This window comes from Mytilus trossulus, chromosome 8, assembly GCF_036588685.1.
Source record: "Mytilus trossulus isolate FHL-02 chromosome 8, PNRI_Mtr1.1.1.hap1, whole genome shotgun sequence".
Classification (NCBI taxonomy): Eukaryota; Metazoa; Mollusca; class Bivalvia; order Mytilida; family Mytilidae; genus Mytilus; species Mytilus trossulus.
The window spans coordinates 22306403-22327628 of record NC_086380.1 but is presented as its reverse complement, the minus strand read 5'-3'; the positions used below and the strand labels follow the sequence as shown (position 1 = coordinate 22327628).

The window sequence follows — 21226 nt, the reverse complement described above, 5'->3', positions numbered from 1 at the left end:
AAATAGATTGAATGCTTTCAAATGTTTGATGTTGGTTAACATTTCACTATTCTTAATTTAAAAAGTGTAACGCTAATTGTGAGGAAAGACCTATTGTATTTGTTCTGATTATTAGATCATTCCACTTTTCTGTGGAAAACCTATTGTATTTGTTCTGATTATTAGGTCTTTCCACTTTTCAACAGAAAGACCTATTGTATTTATTAGGTCTTTCCACTTTTCTGTGGTAAGACCTATTGTATTTCCTCTGATATTTTTTTTTTCTTCCGCCTAATTTTGTTTTTATGATATTTATTTGTTTCGCAATATGTCGGTTTGATATTTGGTATATGATATTGAACAGTTTATGCGCCTTTGAAATTTACCCTGCGTTACCGAATACTTTTCTTGTAGGAGTTATCTCCTCGAAAACTGTTTTCCTTGTAACTCCATCTCATCCTTACCAGCGACGAATTTATTTTAAAGAATTGCTGGTTATATCCTTCACACGATTTTTCCTATTTTGAAATATAAGTGATATGCATTTCTATCTAAAACCATAAGTGATAGAGAACTAGGTTCTTTTGATTCGAGTCCTTGGTCCCAAAAAATAATAATTAGGTCAAGGTCAGAGGTCAAGTTCATATTCTAAATGTCGAATTTTGCTAGTTTTTACTTATTTCCAAAAACCGCATAAGATATTGACAAATTGTTTTTACTAAATTGATAGTTGTGACTTGTCGTAACACGTAATTGTTGATTGCAAGAGTACGTTGAACTTATTTTGGAGTTTTTTCCCTCTTGTTTTTAAAAATATGCGTATGATGATATAACTCATTAACCAAATATAATTAAGACCTGTAGAATTTTGATTTCAGGTCCTTTGTTTATGACCTTGAAATTTATCTCAAGGTCATAGTTTGATTTGACATTCTAAATGTGGACCTTTGCTTTTACCTCATATGTATACATGTTTTGTTTTTATAGATTAGACCGTTGGTTTTCCCGTTTGAATGGTTTTACACTAGTAATTTTGGGGCCCTTTATAGCTTGTTGTTCGGTGTGAGCCAAGGCTCCGTGTTGAAGGCCGTACTTTAACCTATAATGGTTTACTTTTTAAATTGTTATTTGGATGGAGAGTTGTTTCATTGGCACTCACACCACATCTTCCTATATCTAGGATAAAACCATGAGACTTTTTGTAATAGGTTTCAAACCATCTAACCTTTACAAAAACCACCGGAAGTGACCTTTTGTAAACTGGAAGTAGCTATTTTTTTAAACTTGATTAATTATAAATAAGTAAAATCATATATTTTGGGAATCAGTGTCAAGTAAAAATTCAAATAGTATCTTTTAGTAAAATTTGGCAAATCGGAAGTAACAAATTATCTCTCTTATTTGAAAAAAAATGTATATAAGCCATATGTGATTGAAATCAGCATACACTAAGCTATCATTTGACGATTGCAATGACATTTTAAACCTTCTTTTACTACTTTCATAGTTAAATACATGGATTTTGGTGGAAAGACCTTCAATTGGTTTCTGAACAATTGGTTTTTAATTGTTTTTATTTTTCTTGGTAATTTAGGCGGTCCATTTCGTTATCATTTCAATAACTTAATGCTAAGATTCCAGTATGCACCCCACGATTTAATTTGTCTTATCTTTAATGAATAATGACCGCTCTGTGTTTAATGTATTTAATAAAGCGGTAATCATGGTGATTAAACTCTCATGATATATCATGAAAGACCATGTTATCTTTTAACAGAACAAATTACCATTGAATGTTTCATTTGTTTAAACAAGTGTTGTTGCGTCTAAACAATATTGCTGTTCTTTTCTTAAATATAACAAGAAAAATGAAATAAAATCTGACTGCTCTTCTTATTGGAGATTATAAGAACATGAATTGGCAGTACACAAAAAATCGTATATTATTTTAGACTAATTAATGAACATTTGTTTTAGCAAAAACGTATAATCTGTCGTAAAAACTATTAGTATGACGTATCTAAATTTCTGATGACTCTTTTGGATCCAAATAAAAAGTAACTGTTATGAACGAAATATTCGTACAAATAATCAAAATGAGGTTCTAAATTTCTGGGACGGAATGTGAATGAATCCCCACCTGCACTTTTAATATGCGTTTTAATAGATTAGATAATATAATAAAAGATAGAGAGACAGAAGATACTAAAGTAAACTAATAATCATCATGTTTCCAAATCATGTCCTTTGTTCCAGCTTAAATATATACAAGAAGCTTTAGTGATCTTATCTAATTTGTTTATTTTATGACGTAATTTGTTGACAACTTAACTATAGGAAACATAACTAATGTTATTTTTTCTGTTTGTTCAATTCTATTTAATTAAGGTTTTTTTACCTTATTATTTATCATATTTGTATATCTGTTTGTAATAAAGTAAACATGTTTTTTACTTACCAACACGAAACATTACTGATCCAATTTCTTCTGTCTGTTCTGTGTCGTAAAATGTGTTCTTATCCCATTGCGCAATGACAAATCCATTATCAATAACAGGCTTTGAAATATCCTGGCAAACGGGTGGTGTTTCATCGGCTAATATTGGTCCAAACCAAATCTTCTGGTCTAAACCAGCTCTGTTTTTCACTTTGATGAATATGAATATAGCTTTTTCACCGATAAGCCCTGGATGATGTTGGATATAACTTGTGAGGTGATGTGTTTTAGTATAATCCATTAAGTTAGGACTATCAATTACGGATACATCTTTCCCAAATCCCACATAGGCATGAGATATCTGGCTATAATCCTCAACGATGTCCCATGTAATTTGAAAAAGATCCGTCGGTGTATAGATTAAGTCGTGTTTATAACGACTCATAGTGTGGCACATGAAAGATGATACTGCTGTACCTTCGCCTGTATTGTTCTGTATTATAGGAAGTAAACTCAACATGTCATCATTACTCTTGTTTGTGCATAATTTACTGCACTCATCACCATATAACTTAATTCTTGAGAGATTCTGTTTTATAAGCCATGAAACACCGTCATAACAACCGATTGATTCTACAGTTTTTGCATGTTTAATGCTAACGTTTACTATTTCAGGAATACTTTTATCGAATGTTATTCCGTCTGAACATGCAATCTTTGAAGGACTCATTGCGTGATTAAACGCCATAACCGTCACATAATATTTGCCTTGACCATATGGAAACGCTAATTTTGTAGATTCATGGGTGGTATCCAGTACAAAAGAACCATTCATTTCACTTGCTTCTTTGATATTCAAATTGCTGATACAGTTTCTACCGATGCCTACTCTATAGAACTTGATACCACTCTCGTGGTCGATAAATCCATGCCAGTGTACAGTGAACTGATTGATACTTGTATAGTCTATATCAGGACTGCCTATTGGACCTTCCAAAACTACTCCAACTTCTGGTGGGGATTCGTCAACTAATATGTCTATATGGTCGTAAGCGACAAGAAAGGCATTGTTTGTTGCTTTGACGGTAAAGAAATATCTCCTGTTATGGTTTCCGTTATGTTTATTGAGTGTTTTTAACTTTGTTAGTTCTGCAAAATACGTTGTTGATGTACACTCGCCAACTATTGGACAGTAACAAGTCGTTGCATTGGAACATGAACTCTATTGAAGAAATGTTATAAAACTTTTATCGAATTAAGAGGTAAATATTACTAAATAAAGTGTATCATTTTGTTGTGATTTATATATTGCAATGTTTAATATTCCTACTGGTCAAATTGAATATATCATTTATCTTGTGAAACTAATAACTTCATTTCTAATTTTAATATTCAATCATGATTAAGAGTCAAATCAACATCTGTACACTATTGTGTTTCGAACCTATTCAAACTATGGAAAATTTGGTATTCACAAAATAAAGTGTCTGAAAATATAGATATTTCAACATATTTTTTTCATCTTAAATAAAAGATATATCGATATAAAAGTATCAATCGACTATATTTAAGCTTTGCGAGTTTAGCTTGCACAAATAATGTTGCATACTACAGATAGGGGGAACTCATGTGTCAAATGGTTCTCCCAGGATCGACGCGTGACTCTTATCATATCTTTTTCTTCCTAGTTACAGGCTCTAAAATATAAGCCAATTTTGCAGGTCTTTGATGATCTTCGTATCTTCGGATAACTACGTTTTAGGACTGGAATAAATTTCGACATTCTATTGATTTTCTAAAACTACTTCATTTTTGAACTTATGTCACTACTGTCTTCTTTTTATTTTACTTTATGGCTAATTGTCGTATAATTAACATGTTACAGGTAAGGCAAGACTGAATAAAGGTCAACTGCTAAATTGGTAGTCATAGTAAACAGCGGTCCCGTTTTTGTCTTAGTTGTTCCTTTGTTTTCTCTTATTGATAAATACAGATAACAGTACTATAATTCAATTTGATACTGATATATACATGATATAGAAAAGCAATATATGTTTTTGGAAAATTCATATGTTGACTCGATTTTATTCTTTTTTAATGCTTCATTTTTAAGACAAATACATACCAAATCGTTTGTTTCATCAACAGCTATTGATTTTTCGATCAGGACAGTTTTGTTTTCATAAAAACCAAACGCCCATTTTATTTCCCGAACTCCACTATGTAAATCAAATGCCTTAAACTCTAAATGCATAATGGATAAATCTGCGCTATGATGGACATAAAGCTGTTTTTCTCCACTACGAATTAACCATATGTCAGCTATTTCCGGTACAGATCGGTCGATATGAACTTGTATACTATCATTGAGTGTATGGTTCATGATATCTCTGCCTTGAAGACGGAGTAAGAATGTGTCTCCGTCGTTCATACTAGGTTTAAGGCATAGTGACTGTAACGTTATATTTCTCACTTTTCCGGAATCTACATTCTTTTCGTTGATTATCAAGGAATAATAAAAATCAGTCAAACCATAGATATTTGTTGTACCCGTCACCGGTAAAACGCCTGACATTTGATCGTACATGCCACCTGTTGAGTTTAAGGCTTCTGTCCTGATACGACGTAGTGGATTGTTCTTTTTGTAAAAGTTATTGAAAAAACAATTTTTCCATGAATAACAAATACTTTCATGATGTATTTGCCATGTAAAATTTGTTTGGTTTGATGCGGAATCAACCCTGATAGGTATTAATTCATTCTTTGCAATCTTTGATGAGTTATCGTACAAAACAAAACGTCGCGCTTGTCTAACATTGTCAGCCCTGTCTGTCACTTCGAGTAAAATAGCATATAACATTGGATTTTTGTCTGGTAAAAGTATGTCTACTTCTGTTATATTTTTGGTAGAACTGTAAGGACCCGCAACAGAAGTTGTATCCCTCATTAATGTTGTTACAGTGGCTTCTTTGACTTCGTACACGCTGATTGCATAGGATTTAATTCCAGATGCCAGGGACGCAGTTCCATGATCTGGGTACGGGTCAAACCAACCACCAAAATATGCTTTTATATGATTCGAGGTTGTTAACCTTTTAGACAACGTGAGTGGTTCAGTCGAATGATAAGTAGGATCAAAGGTCGGTGGCATCTTGTCATAAATATAACAGAGCTGCTTTCTCTTTTCAGTTTTCTTATATGGTACTGTTGTATTGCTGTGATTAATCTCGTCTGCAGATATCAAGTATCCACCAGCTTTTGCAATAAATGTCAGGCATAATCTGGAATCATCATGTTTATAACATTAAGCATCTTATAACAACCGTTGGGAGTCTAATGATTATAATCATAGCTCTAATTGGGGATATATTTTTTTTAAATTAACTATTCTCGATACGTTGCTTACATGGTCGATTTCATATTTACAGTTTAACCTTATACTAATGCAGGGATTTCCAAGGTCTATAATATCACAGAATATGAGCGTGACATAAGTTTTTTATTCTGATTCATATGGCGCGGCTTTAATTTGTGCTTGTGAATCCCGTCATAATATTGTTGTTTTATGGTAATTGTTGTGTTTTTGTGACGGGTACTTTTTCATAACGTTATTATGCTATTGTAAACTTTTGTATTCTTTTCTTTTTTTATTCAATGTGATTTGTTTATATGCTTTTTTGTGCTTTTTTGTTACAAATCCGTTTGATTTAATGGTGATTAAGGTTGTGACCAATGTTGGCTGCTATACCCCCTTTTTGCGACATTTTAACCTATCGGGTCTGTTTGTTTTTTTGCCACTGTCAATTTAATTGAATTTTATGCGGCTGTCATTCAAGTTGAGTTATTAAGCTACCTATAAAACCAGGTTTGATCAACCACTTTTACAAAAGAAAATGCCTGTACCAAGTCAGAAATATGAAATTTGTTATCTACTGGTTTATTGTGTTTGAGCTTTTGATTTCACCTGTTTATTAACTTTCCTGTTTGAATTTTATTCAAACGAAAGGATAACAACGGTCACATTACTTTCTTGGTACAGGCATTTTCTTATGTCGAAAATGGTGGATTGAACCTGTTTTTATAGCTAGCTAAACCCACCACCGCAGTTCGACCGGGACCAAATAATCAGGATGTCTAAAAAATCAGTTCGGTAAATTACGCTTATTCAAAATCAATCAATATATCAAGAAAGCTTGAGGATACTAAAAAAACAAAATTACTGTTCATTGCACGTTGAAATGAGAGAAAATGATATCAAATCTTGATATATATATATATATATATCAGGTTAGGGATGAGCTAGCCGCAAGCAGACATATTAAACTCGGACACATTCTGTATGAGCCGGTCAAAGTCAGGTGATTATTCGTTTAATTGTCAAATATACCACATGTCTTTATTTTATATGGTTGCTTTAATGATAAGGCTCATCTGTCAAATACATCAGAGACTTTTAAGTAATGGATGTACCTAATTAATAATACTAGTAGGTTAAATAATTCTTTAGTTTTCTATGTTGTGTCATGTGTACTAATGTGTGTCTGTCTGCCTTTCTCATTTTTAACCATGGCGTTGTCAGTTTATTGTAGAGTTATGAGTTTGACTGTCCTTTTGGTATCTTTCGTCCCTCTTTTAATTAGTTTTTTTTCATGCCTAAAAACCTAATTAACATTTACAAAAAATTTCTTATATACATTGTATACAGAAGATATGATATCCCTTTTGGAGCTAGTTACACCCGTCGCGGTCAATAAATCCGATATGATAATTCGAAAAATGGTTTCTCGATATAATATATTTGTTAAGATTAGTTAGTTGATGTCGTTAGTCTTATTTTAAAAACGGATCTTCTTGTCAAAAAAATAAACTACCTTTCACCATCTGCTAATGTTTCATTGGTATAAACTGTAAAGTTTTCTTGTACAACGGTATCTTCCGGATCCTCTGAAGGTTTCAAAGATTTCTTACATACAAACTGGCTTTGATCTGCAACGAGTATTTAAAACATTATAAAGATTAAGTTACCCTTTGCGTCATTATATTTCATGTCTAACGTTATTCATAATCTTATATTCAAAAGTTCACTCTTTGTTTACTTCTTGGTTTTGATTTTTGTAATTGCATGTCTTCAATATGATGAAGTTTACAAAATTGAAATGTAACTGTCACTGACAATATATCTTATTTACATTTAAAAAAAATGAAATCAACAACAAATGAAAAAGAACTTATTTCGTATGTGCGTAGGCATCTTGCGTTATTAATCTATTAATATGTCCCAGGTATAATGCGTTAAACTGTTTCTTTTATTTTATGATACTACGGTTGCTAAATTTAGGGTCGAAAGCCATAGTTCTCTTTTGGTACCCTGACTTCCATTATACGTAATGGCTGCCATAAAAAATCGAAGTCTGCTGAAAGAAATGTTGACACCAACAATCAATCAAAAAGAAAAAGGAAAATGATACTTCAGTACAACCAATCGGAATTTGCTAATAATGCATAACAGAGAATGACGTTTACGAAATCGAAGTAAAAACACGTGCATTTCTTGAATTTTAACATTAATGTATAAATATAACATATACATTATGAAAGAAAAAAAAGAAAAAAAATATTTCCACTAACAAGCACGAATGATTCATCTCTAAATATAATCTTTCTCAATATATTCGAAGAGCATCGGACAATGACTTAATTTTGTCCAATAAATTAAAATATATTAAGATTTATTTTTGAATTTGCAAATAAAGAGCACACGTATTTTCTGAACTAAACTAAATCATCTTTATTGTCAAGAGTTAATATGTGACAGTGAATTTGTATAATCAGGGATTATGTAGAATCCATGGTCAGTTTAGGGATTATATATAATCTCTAACATTTTCAGGGATTATTTCCAATCACAAGAAAAAATGCTAGGGATAAAACAGAATAACTAAAATGATAATGTACCCAAACTATAGCCAACAAGGGCCACTTTATTCTACTTTGGTTTTAGAAATCATGCAAAAAGATATAAAAATAGTAACTGATCATTCTTTCAATGTGTTTTTCTTTCATGCCTTAGTTGAGATAGCTCTCTCATTTGCAATTTTGTGTTTATGTTCCACAACCTTCTTCACCGTTTGTTTTACCACAAATAACATGCGCTGTGGATTTACACTGAGAACATTTTTGTTATATGATCTTGGTATACCATGATAGACTTAAAATTAGGAAGATTGCGTATCAACTAAAAAAACATAACTACGTAAAAAAATATTTGCTGAAAGGGAGCGAAAGATACAAGACATTGGAAATCACAAATCGAAAATAAAATGACAACGACTTGGCTAAAGTACAATAGGTTTAACAACAACAAGTCCCGAACATGATCAAACCATAAGACTTAGTATACTATTGTGACGCTAATTGTGAAAATATGCAATTTTATATTACTTTTATTTCTGTATATCTATTTTTTTATTGCTTTTGCAATTAACAAAACTATGTTTTTCGTCAGATATTTAAGATTTAGAATTTTCTAGATCCATGCCAAACAGCCCCCATCCTATGTGAATGTATAAAAATGTACAGAGTGTAATCTATGTTATAGAATTTGTAAGACTGAATTTAAATTTGAAAAGTATTTATCAATTTTGCCTTTTAATTTTGTATATACTTTGTGTGAATTAAGATGCTAGTGGAGACGGGAAGGTGGCAAACAATTCCGAGATCGGAAAAGTCTTGTCATCTCTACGGATCAAGAGATATTGGCGATGAATTTCACTAAATTTTGTCACTTTTTCTATTTAAAATTTTTAACATTGAAAGAGAAAATTATTTACCACATTGTTGTAAACAAAATGCTAACATTATTAAATCTAAAAATTGTATTCCCATCTGAAAATATTGTAGAACTAGAAAAATTGTGTAAATTTATACGATACATATCATTGAAAGTCTGTCATCCTGGTTAGAATAACTGTAATTAATAATATTATAATGTTATTTATTTTCACACATGCGAAATAAAATATGTATTGTATATGAACTGTTATTTTTCTCTGTAGCTATGTACTAGTTTATGAGAATAAAATCATTTATTCATTCCTGATTATACACATTAACTGTAAAATATGCATGTATTTAAATATATGTTATATGATAGTTGATAATGTATGTTTTGTGCTTACTTCTGACGGAAAACTTGTATACTTCTACACCAAGATCGGTTATTCCAAACTGTTCCTGAGGCACAAAATTTGATCTGTTGTCCGTGTACTGTTTATCAATCTTTACTTTAAAAACTGCTTTTAGATTGATTTTGAAATGTGATACTTGGAATCTGCCGTAAATATCCTTCTGAAGAGAACATTCAGACGAGCCAGTATTGGAAATCGCCTTTGATCCATTTCGTCCAATAGCAACAATCTGACAGCTATCTATGGATGGTCGGTTTGTTGCTAAAAATGAACTACATTTAAGCTTTGCTAATTACCTTTACATCAAGCTACGAATTATTTTACCACTAATCAACGCATTTGATCTTGTTTCCAAATAGCGTTTCTGTTGATTTGAAAGTCTGCGAGAAGAGAACATAAAAAGTGTCAATCAGGATTCATTAAGTTCACATGAAGTCATTAAGACGACCCTTGAAAATCTATGCACGCTTATGATTTCTCTGCCTCCATTATAGCTAGGACATCATTCAGCCTTCAGCAATGCGTAAAACAAATACTTTATAGAAAACTATGAAGGGCAGCGAATACAGTGTAAACGAATTAATTTAAGAAAGTAAACCTAATTTATAAACAAAACAATAGATGGAAAAACAAATGTGATATACAACAGCACACGACAATTACTTAGTTACAGGCACCTGACCATGGACATGCACATATAAAGTTTAAAGGGGTTAAACATGTTTGCTGGTACAAATACTTACCTCCCTGGGATAGTTGTGCAACAGTATAATATCAGATTCAACTTTAAACATGAGTTTAAAATAGATTGATACAAAAAACGAAAACAAACCACCAAAGACAAGCCTATCTGAGAATAATTGAAGCTGTTGAATTCTTGTTCCGAGCTAAAAACAACTCATTTAGAATCATGGATCTAAAACTATAGTATCAATAACAGGTCACCAACATCCACCGGCTTAAGTGTAAAAACGTTATTAACAGTTAGAGAAAAACATAACCTTGAGTGTTGTTTTAAAATACTGATAACACAAACAATATCCAAAGATATAAAATGGAACAAGAAATACACCATTTTGTCTAACAACTTTTGCGTAAAGTTTTCTGTGTAAAACTGATGTAAACATTGATCTATAATGGTTTACTTTTGTAGTTGTTATTTGGATGGAGAGTTGCATTGTCTCATTGGCACTCCAACCACATCTTCCTATATCTATACCTAATGAAGGAATGGACATGTTTGTTCACATTTAAAGTGAGTTCCTTTAAATTTGTAAAGTTCGGCAGTTTATTCCGGAAATTCTTGATTATTTAACGATAATATCAATTGTGAGTTTCGCCATGAACAGTAATTCAATACATACACAAAGTCTACTTTCACAGGTGTGCATTGTTTTAAGAATATTTAGAAGATGACACTCGATATATTCATGATTTCAAAATCACGCGGATCTTATCAAACATTCTTTTCCCATTATATATACATATTTTGGTACATTAGATTCTAGGACTTTCTATGACTGCTTATCCACGACAATGATGCCTTAACTGTTGGGATACCCTTTTTATGTTATTAACCAAAAACCCATCTATGTTAAAGTATTACACAGAATTATTTTCACATTAAAAAGCAAGGAAGCATTATAATAAGAAGCAGGTATATGCTGAAACTTCAAAATATATAAATATGTGTCTATTATCGCTTTAACAAATAGTCCAATACGAAGCCGAAGTGTATCATGGTCTTTTGAAATGGTTAAATATTGAATACTTGTTTATACATACGCTGACATGTAGCTGTGGTCCCATCCAATTTGAATCCTGTCATGCAGGTACAGTTAGATGCCAGTTCATTGCCACAGCTTCCAGGCCAACACCATCGATTTCGTGAGGAACATTTCTCTAAAAAGATTCAAATGCGCACGTTATCCGGACGATATAAGATACTACCTTATTTCTTTTAAAAACCAAATTATGCTTGTAACTGAAATTTAACTCGATAAATAGAGATCATATCAAAATATATTTGAATCATTATTCAAATAAACTGAGATTGAGATTGGAAACGGGGAGTGTATCATATAAAGTTTAAAAAAAAAATGACTATTGTCTGGGTTGGAACAAACCACGTCTTGATTGTTTGTTTTTTAACTCGACTTAATCTCGAATGTACTTTTAAAATAGTTCATTATAGTTGGTACAAATGTATGGTGTCAATATCGTACAACGATTTGCATGTGGCAAAATTTAGGGTAATTTGCATAGCGGCCATTTCGCCTTATCATGACGGCGGCCATTACAATAGGATTACATAGCTTCGCCCCTTAAAAATAATGCTAATATGTCAATATCTATGTCGAATGAACAATTTGTTCGCATATAGGTGAATTGTACATGTTTTTAGGCTTCTGTCCGTGTACAAATGACATTGTCTTCTCTGAAATCGTTCGGCCTTTTTAGTTTAAAAATCGGAAACATAATCATAGTATAATTGCTATATAAGATCATATAAAATTACGAAAAATTGTAAAATAGGAAGATTCAAAACAGAAATACATATGCAAGAAGATATTGTTCATGATTTGTAAGCACATGCATAGAGAAACACCTTGTAGGTTGAATTTTAAAGTTAAATAACTTTTTAACTTACCTGCTTTCTTCAGTTTTGCGTTGTGCAGATCATTTGAATAAAGCACCTTTGATTTTGCCATATGGGAGTGTTTGTAATGTCATCCTCCAAACATGCTTAACTGCATTTCAGTGACTTAATTGTTGCAAAATACATAGTTTATCTCCACATTTAATTAATCTCTATTATAGAATTTCAGTGTTTCAACAGACATGTAAAGGTTAGCAGCATAGCAATCATATTAAGTATATTTTCTATAATTATTGCTCTGTTTTCACACATAGGAACTTTGAATTATTAGTCTTTCAATATTTATTTCGATTTAAAAAAAATGTGATTAATGCTTAAGATACAAAAAAGCTAATCCCGTACCTTTACAAACCTTTCCATGTATTTTATAATATTCTTTTTCCGTACAACTAGTACACCAATTATCACTCAATGTCTTGCAATCGATTTCCGCGCAGTGTGGTGGTGGTTGTAATAAACTGCAATCTATAAGAATCGACTAAGAACAATATGAGGCACAAAATCGCATTTCAAATACTGACAAAATCGACTATAAGTACTTTTTTTTAAATTCACTTTATTTAAGCATGTTAAGGGTGTTCGCTGCTCATTTTCAAAATAAATAACTTTCCATACAACTAGTATATATTGATGGGTGATTAATTGAGGAATCAAAAAGGCAAAACAAATATAGGGGTCAATGTGCTTGTTTTCGAGATATTAGCCATTGGAATTTTGGCGCGAAAATGTTCTCTCTTGATTTTTCATAGCTTTATCATAGACCAGTTAATGTACTCAAAAAATAAATACGATTTTATTAGAGTTTTACAAATGGCTTATAATTATACATGTTAAAGATTTATAAAAAGAAAAATTGGGGTCCATGTACAAATTTTTTAAGGCATTCAAATGGATAAAACCAGAGGATTGCGAAAATGTGACAAAAAATCCAAAACATGGCAAAAAAAAACTTGAATTTTCCAACTTCATGTCCTGTTGCCATGGTAACCGTTGTTCATAGAAACCAAAAAATAGTTCTCATTTGATTGCCTTGTGAAACTGTATTAGTATGAGTTAATTTAACAAAGTATATGACAACATATGTCACACTTTGATCACCGTTGAAGAAATATAAACAAAAAACTGCTGTTGATCACTGTTTCGTTATGGGTCACAAAAACGTTTTCAGGCAAAAAAAAGTCTGGTGACCCATTTTTTTTAATTTCTTTTCAGAGCTCATTGTTATGACCATCTTATGTCAAATTTAAAAAAATATTCATTGGACCATTTTTTAGAAATTTTTAACAAACAGTGTTGGTGAAATTAGAGCTGAAATCTATGAAAATGAATGAAACTGCCATTATTTGTGTTTTATTTGTATTTTAAATAATAATTTTGTAATAAATGAAGAACAAACCTTTCAAAATACTTTCAAAGGCTTGAAAAAAATCCAGAGTTTCTACATCAGGTATGTATTTATGCATACACATGATGTACCAACTTTGGTGACCATTACTATAGAAACGAGTCTATGGAAACGAGTCTGGTGACATTCTTTCTTTTTAACTCAAATTTTCATAGAGGCCATTGCATAGTATATGTATGCAAATTTTAAGAAAAATTAAATGGTGAAAAAAAAAATTGCTATATCTGTAGGGGTCCACCTAAAAGGAACCATTACTACCATAGATAATCAAAATATGTAATTGAATTACACTTTTTGGAAGTTCAGCTAACTAGATTGTAATAATGCCTAACAAATATTACAGGACTTACTTTAAGATAAACAACGACGACCAACAACAACTGTCTTCACGGAGATGATAAGCTTATAAAATATAAAAGTTTCCCACGATTCGTCAAATATCCTTATCGTGATTCCTCAGAGGTCTCAAATATATATCGTAATACTTATTTATGGATAAAGTTTGACATATTCATTCAAATCAGTCTTTTTTATCGTATAGTAAAAAGTGTACATTTTATCGTTATACACCAAATAATTAACGTCATTTGGCAAACTGTGATACCGTTATCCGCCATAATGGTACGACCTTTTTAAAATAACAATTGTGCACTGTGGTGTAAATATGTCTTATTGAAACCGAGATTCAATACCTTTATAAATTGATAATCTCCATTCACCACCACATGTTTCTCTACTGTTTCCACCGCAAGCCATGTTACACTCACTATCAGGTCGTTTAAAATTACTTGGCGGTTCAACAGTACCACAAAAACACTGACTCTTAAACTGTAAAAGTCAAAGTTCTTAGTTTTTGTAAATCAATTACTAGCTGCAGTAAGAAAAGTGGTGTAAAAATGCAAATCTTTAATATTTAGATATTATTATTAGAGTTACATGATAAATGTGCAATTACTCAAATAGTACAACTTTGTAGGAACTGTAGAGTATTTGTTTAATGGGACTTACAATGTCTCCTTATTTTTATAGGAGTATCAACAAATAACGTGTTATTGTATGTAAACTCAAAATGCATTTTTAAATTCACAGTGTTTATAGTCCTTATTCAGAAATTTATCGGGTCGATAAAATAAATATCGAATGAGGCGAAGCCGAACCTGATATATACATTTTATTGACCTAATAAATTCCGTATTAGGACAATTTCACACTGTGTAACGAATTAATCCTGATTTTTTTATCACACCACCCATGTGGTGTTTTTTTTTCATGATTAATTCCGTGTTAGAATCTATTAGGACAACCGCATACTGTATATTTCTTTTTTCAAAACGTCAATTTTTAAGTATCTCCCTTAAACCATTGACTTAACAAAAAAATATTAAGTCAATGCAATAAGGGAATTAATTGAAATTTACTATAAAAAAATGCACTATATTTATTTGGACAATATCAGCCAATCAAATTGCGAAAAAATACTCTCTATCACGATAAATAAAGATTATAACATTGCATTTTTCTTGTTCTCTTTAAACAAAGGATTGGTATGTGTTGCAGCAAATAACACTACGATCAGGTATTTTCATAAGACGATTTTATCAAATATGGATACTTTGTTTAATACGATAGTTTTTGAAGCGTAAAGTTGAAAGTCGAAGGGAAAACAGGAAAACAACACGTCTAATAATTTATTGCGTCCGAAGCGCTTTTCCTGGATTAACATTCATCGGGAACGCTCTAAGTCAAATATTTGAAATCCGAATATGTTTAAGTATCGAGACCTATGAAGAGCTATATATCAAAAATGCCTAAAATAAATAGCTTAATTCATCTAAAGCCAACTTTGCCTGAGAGAGATGAACCATGATTAGTTTAATAATTAGTTTAATAATTTCAAAATTTGTAAACCGACAATTTTAGAAAAAAAGAAAATACTGAACTCAGAGGAAAATCTAATCGGTAAATCCATAATCACATGCAAAACTAAACGACAAAACACACCAAAAACGAATGTTCAAGAACTGACATATTTCTGATTTGGTACAGACATTTTCACATGTAAAAAATGGAGGCTTAAACCGGGTTTTATAGCGCTGTACCTCTCATTTTGTTGAAAGTCTTATCAAATTCCGTTATATTTACAATGATGCTTGAACAAAACAAACAACACATTTGTTTCGCTGTACAACTATTTTGATCTGAGCGTCACTGATGAGTCTTATGTAGACCAAACGCGCGTCTGCCCTATTTAAATTATAATCCTGGTACCTTTGATAAATATATACAATAGTCAAAATATAGGTACAGCAGTCATCATCGTGTAATAATTTTAAAAGGAACAATTTTACAGAACACAGAACAATTTGTTAAGTCATGACAGTACCGCAATACTGACTTCTGAGCTGATGATACCTTCGGGACTGATAGTGCCCCAGAAGAGGAAACGACCCAGTGATGTAAAAACAATATTTTTAATAATTTATTGCGTCATAGGCGCTTTTCTGGAGTTACCTTCATCAGGAATGCTCTAAGCCAATTATTTGAAATCCAAAGATGTAAAAGTACCGAAAAGTTCAAACTTTTTTTTATCTAAAACAATCAAGAATCGGCTGTAAAAATAATGTATATCAAGGATGTAGTAAGATAAGACAAAGATAAGAATCGAAGCCGATTGAGGATGGTGTTGGTTTGGATTCGTTTAGTGCTTTATGTTGTGGTTTGTAAACATATTGTAACGTTAGAAACGCCAGTTATGTCGTACCGAGAGAGTCTTCGATGACAAAAAACGTAATGGTACGTGTATTCTTACTGCATTGAATATAAAAATAGACCAAATCCTTTAACGCACATTAGATACATTACTTTACTTACTAAATACCAAATGATTATATCGTATATACTTTAAAAGTTAGAAGAAGGTATGGCGTTAACAAAAGTCAGATAATAAAATAACTTAATACCGACCAACTTTTACTAAGTTTTAGTAAAATGTACACAATATATATCACCAACATTCCAACTGACTCCATTTTCAGAAAAAGACATCTGTTATAAACATAAACTTTTATCTACCGTTTTACAAGCAAAACCTAAGACAACGAAAGTCCCAACTACGTATTGGTTTCTGAAGCTACACAAAACACTTTACAAATATAGATTTCTTTCGTCTTCAAGCCATTGTACCACTACTAAATTGTCTATTCTTCTTACCAGTACACATGTAACAAACAAAAACCTCTTAATAAATTGTTCAGATAAGGCCATCGACTTCGAAAATAGTGGAATTAATTACTTTTGGAGTTTCAAGTACTCGATGGAAGTACTTGATAAATTGCATGCTTTTATCGGTGATTTTGAATCTGTTCAAATTTTGATTTTTCTACCATATATACCACATTGCCTCACATTCTCATTAAGGATAAAGATCACTCACCTAATTATCTGGGCATTTAAAACGTCAGAATGTGAATATAAAATTGAGAAGGGAAATAGGGAATGTGTCAAAGAAACAACAACCCGACCAAATGAAAAACAACAGCAGAAGGTCACCAACAGGTCTTCAATGTAGCGAGAAATTCCCGCACCCAGAAGCGTCCTTCAGCTGGCCCCTAAACAAATATATACTAGTTCAGTGATTTTGAACGCCATACTAATTTCCAAATTGTACACAATAAACTAAAATTAAAAAAAACAAGACTAACAAAGGTCAGAGGCTCCTGACTTGGGACAGGCGCAAAAATGCGGCGGGGTTTAACATGTTTGTGAGATATATGTTCAAACTCTTTAAGGTCATTTTTAGAGGCAATAAACAAAAAAATTAAATCAATTAGACATACTATATCTGCCCTTGAACTTTTACTAGATAACATTTTTGTTCGCATTGGAGATTTCGTATATTGTCAGGTTATCGGAATTACAATGGGGACTAACTGTACAACACTTATTGCTGGTCTGTTTTTGTATTGCTTTGAGTTACAATTGATGACAAAAATCAGTAAAGACCCATCGTAACAAATTCTGATGCACAAATTTAATACTTCTTTTAGATATTTGGATATTTTGGCTCTCAATAATGACGACTTCAGTAAGTATACTAAAGACATTTATCCTGTTGAACTTTTTTGAAAAGCTAACACTGACAATGGCCACTGCCCTTTCCTCGATCTTGATATCTATATTATTAACGGAAAGCTTAATACTAGAATTTATGATAAAAATGATGATTTCTCATTTTCTATCGTTAATTATCCATTTGTAGATGGTGACATCTTACGGTGTTTATATATCTCAACTTGTACGATTCGCTACTGTATGTAACAATCTTTTAGATTTAAACGAGAGAAATTTATGTATCAATGAAAAAATTATTACACCAGGGTTTTTGATATCACAAACTAGTCAAAACATTTACTAAATTTTATCATCGGTAAATATAGCTCAACATGCAGACTTATTTGCGTTCAGGTATTTCACATCCTATTGTTTATGGAAATATTCTTTATCAGGCACACACATATTAGTATTTAATTCAGAAGATAACAAACCATTTGAAAAGACTTATTAGGAAGGGATATAGTTACGATAATGTTGTTAGGTCATTTAAAATTGCATATTTTAGCGTTAAAATTGACTCACTTATAGGGTCTTTGCATCGGAACTAAACAGATTTATTTTTGAAAAGTTCTAGGAATAACACGGGTTATCTTTTCTCATATATGTTATGATAGTATGCTACTAAACCCCTAACGGGAAGGATTGTGTTTGATATTCATATAATGAAGACATAATTTTTCAACCAGTTTAATTGAAGTCTGGAGCTGCCATGTCAGTTAACTGCTCTTCAACTTTGTACTTGTTTGGTTTTATAAATATTTTGATATGAGCGTCACTGATGAGTGTTATGTAGACGAAACGCGCGCCTGGCGTACTAAATTATAATCCTGGTATCTTTGATAACTATTAACTGCTTGAAGTCTGTTGTTATTTATGTATAATTGTCGTGTTGTTTATTTCTTTAATAACATCTTACGACATCAGACTCGGACATGTTTTGAACTGAATGTGCGTATTGGTATGCGTTTATTTTCTACATTGGCTAGAGGTATAGCGGGCGGGTTGAAATCTCATAAACATGTTTCACCCCGCCGCATTTTTGTGCCTGTCCCGCTGGCCTTTGTTAGTCTTGTATTATTTAAAATTTCAGTTTCTTGTGTACAATTTGGAGTTCAGTATGGCAGTGTCTTCCCGATTGTCCCACTTTTTGAAATTACATACAAAAAGGTAATGAAATTTTGTGGGGCAATCGGGAATATGTTTGTGGGGCAATTGTGAAGTTTAAATGTGGGACAATTGGGAATTGATTTAATAGTAATTGATTTGTTTTTATAATGCAGTTAAATAAAGGTTACTAATCAATCTTACTTATAAAATTTGAAGAAGAAAAAAACATGAAAAAAAATATCTACATTAGGTACAATTCAAGTATCATCAAACATGGATTTTAGTATGAAGTCATAAAATTTAAGTGTCTTTGTTCTGGTGATGTATAAGTAGCCGTCCACGTCCATTTTGAGTGTTTTTTTATATATATATATACATATATGTTGTTTTTAGACCCTTCTACAACGAAATTTGTTTAACATGCACACGTATAAAAATTGCGGTTTTTATCCAACGTAAACATAGGTTTGAACGTAGTTTTCAATTTAGACTCGTTTATATTTTTTTGTTTGGGCTTTGTATCGTATTTTCCCTCCGGTTTATATGATCCGTTCATCCTATATTGACTCTTTAAATTCAAGAGTTTATCTAAAAATGAGGGTACTTTTTTCTCAAAATGAGGATACTCTTTATATGGCCTTCCAAATACCGTTTCGATCCCTAACATCACTGAAGAGACATTTATTGTCGAAATCCGGATCTGGTGTACTAAAATATATTGACACCGTATGTTTGTGGCATAACATCGCGGCCACAAGTTTAAAAAGTTTTTCTGTTTAGTATTAAATTTATTTTTAGATCCATTTTGTTACATCTTGTGATCAATTTTATTTAGCAATCGCCAATGGCAGTCAGCAGGGTTAAAGAGCATCAGTTGTTCGACCTGTTAGTCAAATGCGTTTTGTTTAAATATACTTTTTCACTTTTTTGGTCTTTTGGAAAATGTTGTTTGTGCTGTTTTTAGACCCTTCTACAACGAAATTTGTTTAACATGCACACGAATAAAAATTGCGGTTTTTATCCAACGCAAACATAGGTTTGAACGTAGTTTTCAATTTAGACTCGTTTATATTTTTTGTTTGGGCTTTGTATCATATTTTCCCTCCGGTTTATATGATCCGTTCATCCTTTATTGACTCTTTAAATTCAAGAATTTATCTAAAAATGAGGGTACTTTCTCAAAATGAGGATACTCTTTATATGGCCTTCCAACTACCGTTTCGATCCCTAACATCACTGAAGAGACATTTATTGTCGAAATCCGGATCAGGTGTACTAAAATATATTGACACCGTATGTTTGAGGCATAACATCGTGGCCACATGTTTAAAAAGTTTTTCTGGTTAGTATTAAATTAATTTTTAGATCCATTTTGTTACATCTTGTGATCAATTTTATTTGGCAATCGCCAATGGCATTGTTCGACCTGTTAGTCAAATGCGTTTTGTTTAAATATACTTTTTCACTTTTTTGGTCTTTTGGAAAATGTTGTTTGTGCTGTTTTTAGACCCTTCTACAACGAAATTTGTTTAACATGCACACGTATAAAAATTGCGGTTTTTATCCAACGTAAACATAGGTTTGAACGTAGTTTTCAATTTAGACTCGTTTATATTTTTTTGTTTGGGCTTTGTATCGTTTTTTCCCTCCGGTTTATATGATCCGTTCATCCTATATTGACTCTTTAAATTCAAGAGTTTATCTAAAAATGAGGGTACTTTTTTCTAAAAATGAGGATACTCTTTGTATGGCCTTCCAAATACCGTTTCGATCCCTAACATCACTGAAGAGACATTTATTGTCGAAATCCGGATCTGGTGTAATAAAATATATTGACACCGTCTGTTTGTGACATAACATCGCGGCCACAAGTTTAAAAAGTTTTTCTGTTTAGTATTAAATTTATTTTTAGATCCATTTTTTTACATCTTGTGATCAATTTTATTTAGCAATCGCCAATGGCAGTCAGCAGGGTTAAAGAGCATCAGTTGTTCGACCTGTTAGTCAAATGCATTTTGTTTAAATATACTTTTTCACTTTTTTGGTCTTTTGGAAAATGTTGTTTGTGCTGTTTTTAGACCCTTCTACAACGAAATTTGTTTAACATGCACACGAATAAAAATTGCGGTTTTTATCCAACGCAAACATAGGTTTGAACGTAGTTTTCAATTTAGACTCGTTTATATTTTTTGTTTGGGCTTTGTATCATATTTTCCCTCCGGTTTATATGATCCGTTCATCCTTTATTGACTCTTTAAATTCAAGAGTTTATCTAAAAATGAGGGTACTTTCTCAAAATGAGGATACTCTTTATATGGCCTTCCAAATACCGTTTCGAT

General features: G+C 31.8%; 1 protein-coding gene across 1 annotated transcript in view; it reads right to left on the bottom strand.

Moving 5' to 3' along the window:
- Window positions 1–12314, bottom strand: part of LOC134727468 (uncharacterized) — a 29043-nt gene extending 16729 nt beyond the window's left edge. Inside the window, exons 1-5 of the mRNA XM_063591850.1 lie at window positions 12254–12314; window positions 9595–9864; window positions 7288–7402; window positions 4542–5697; window positions 2438–3638 (exon numbers count right to left, since the gene is read on the bottom strand). Of these exons, the coding sequence (XP_063447920.1) occupies window positions 2438–3638; window positions 4542–5697; window positions 7288–7402; window positions 9595–9864; window positions 12254–12314 (2803 nt within the window). The remainder of the gene's footprint in view (window positions 1–2437; window positions 3639–4541; window positions 5698–7287; window positions 7403–9594; window positions 9865–12253) is intronic.
- Window positions 12315–21226: the final 8912 nt, after the last annotated feature.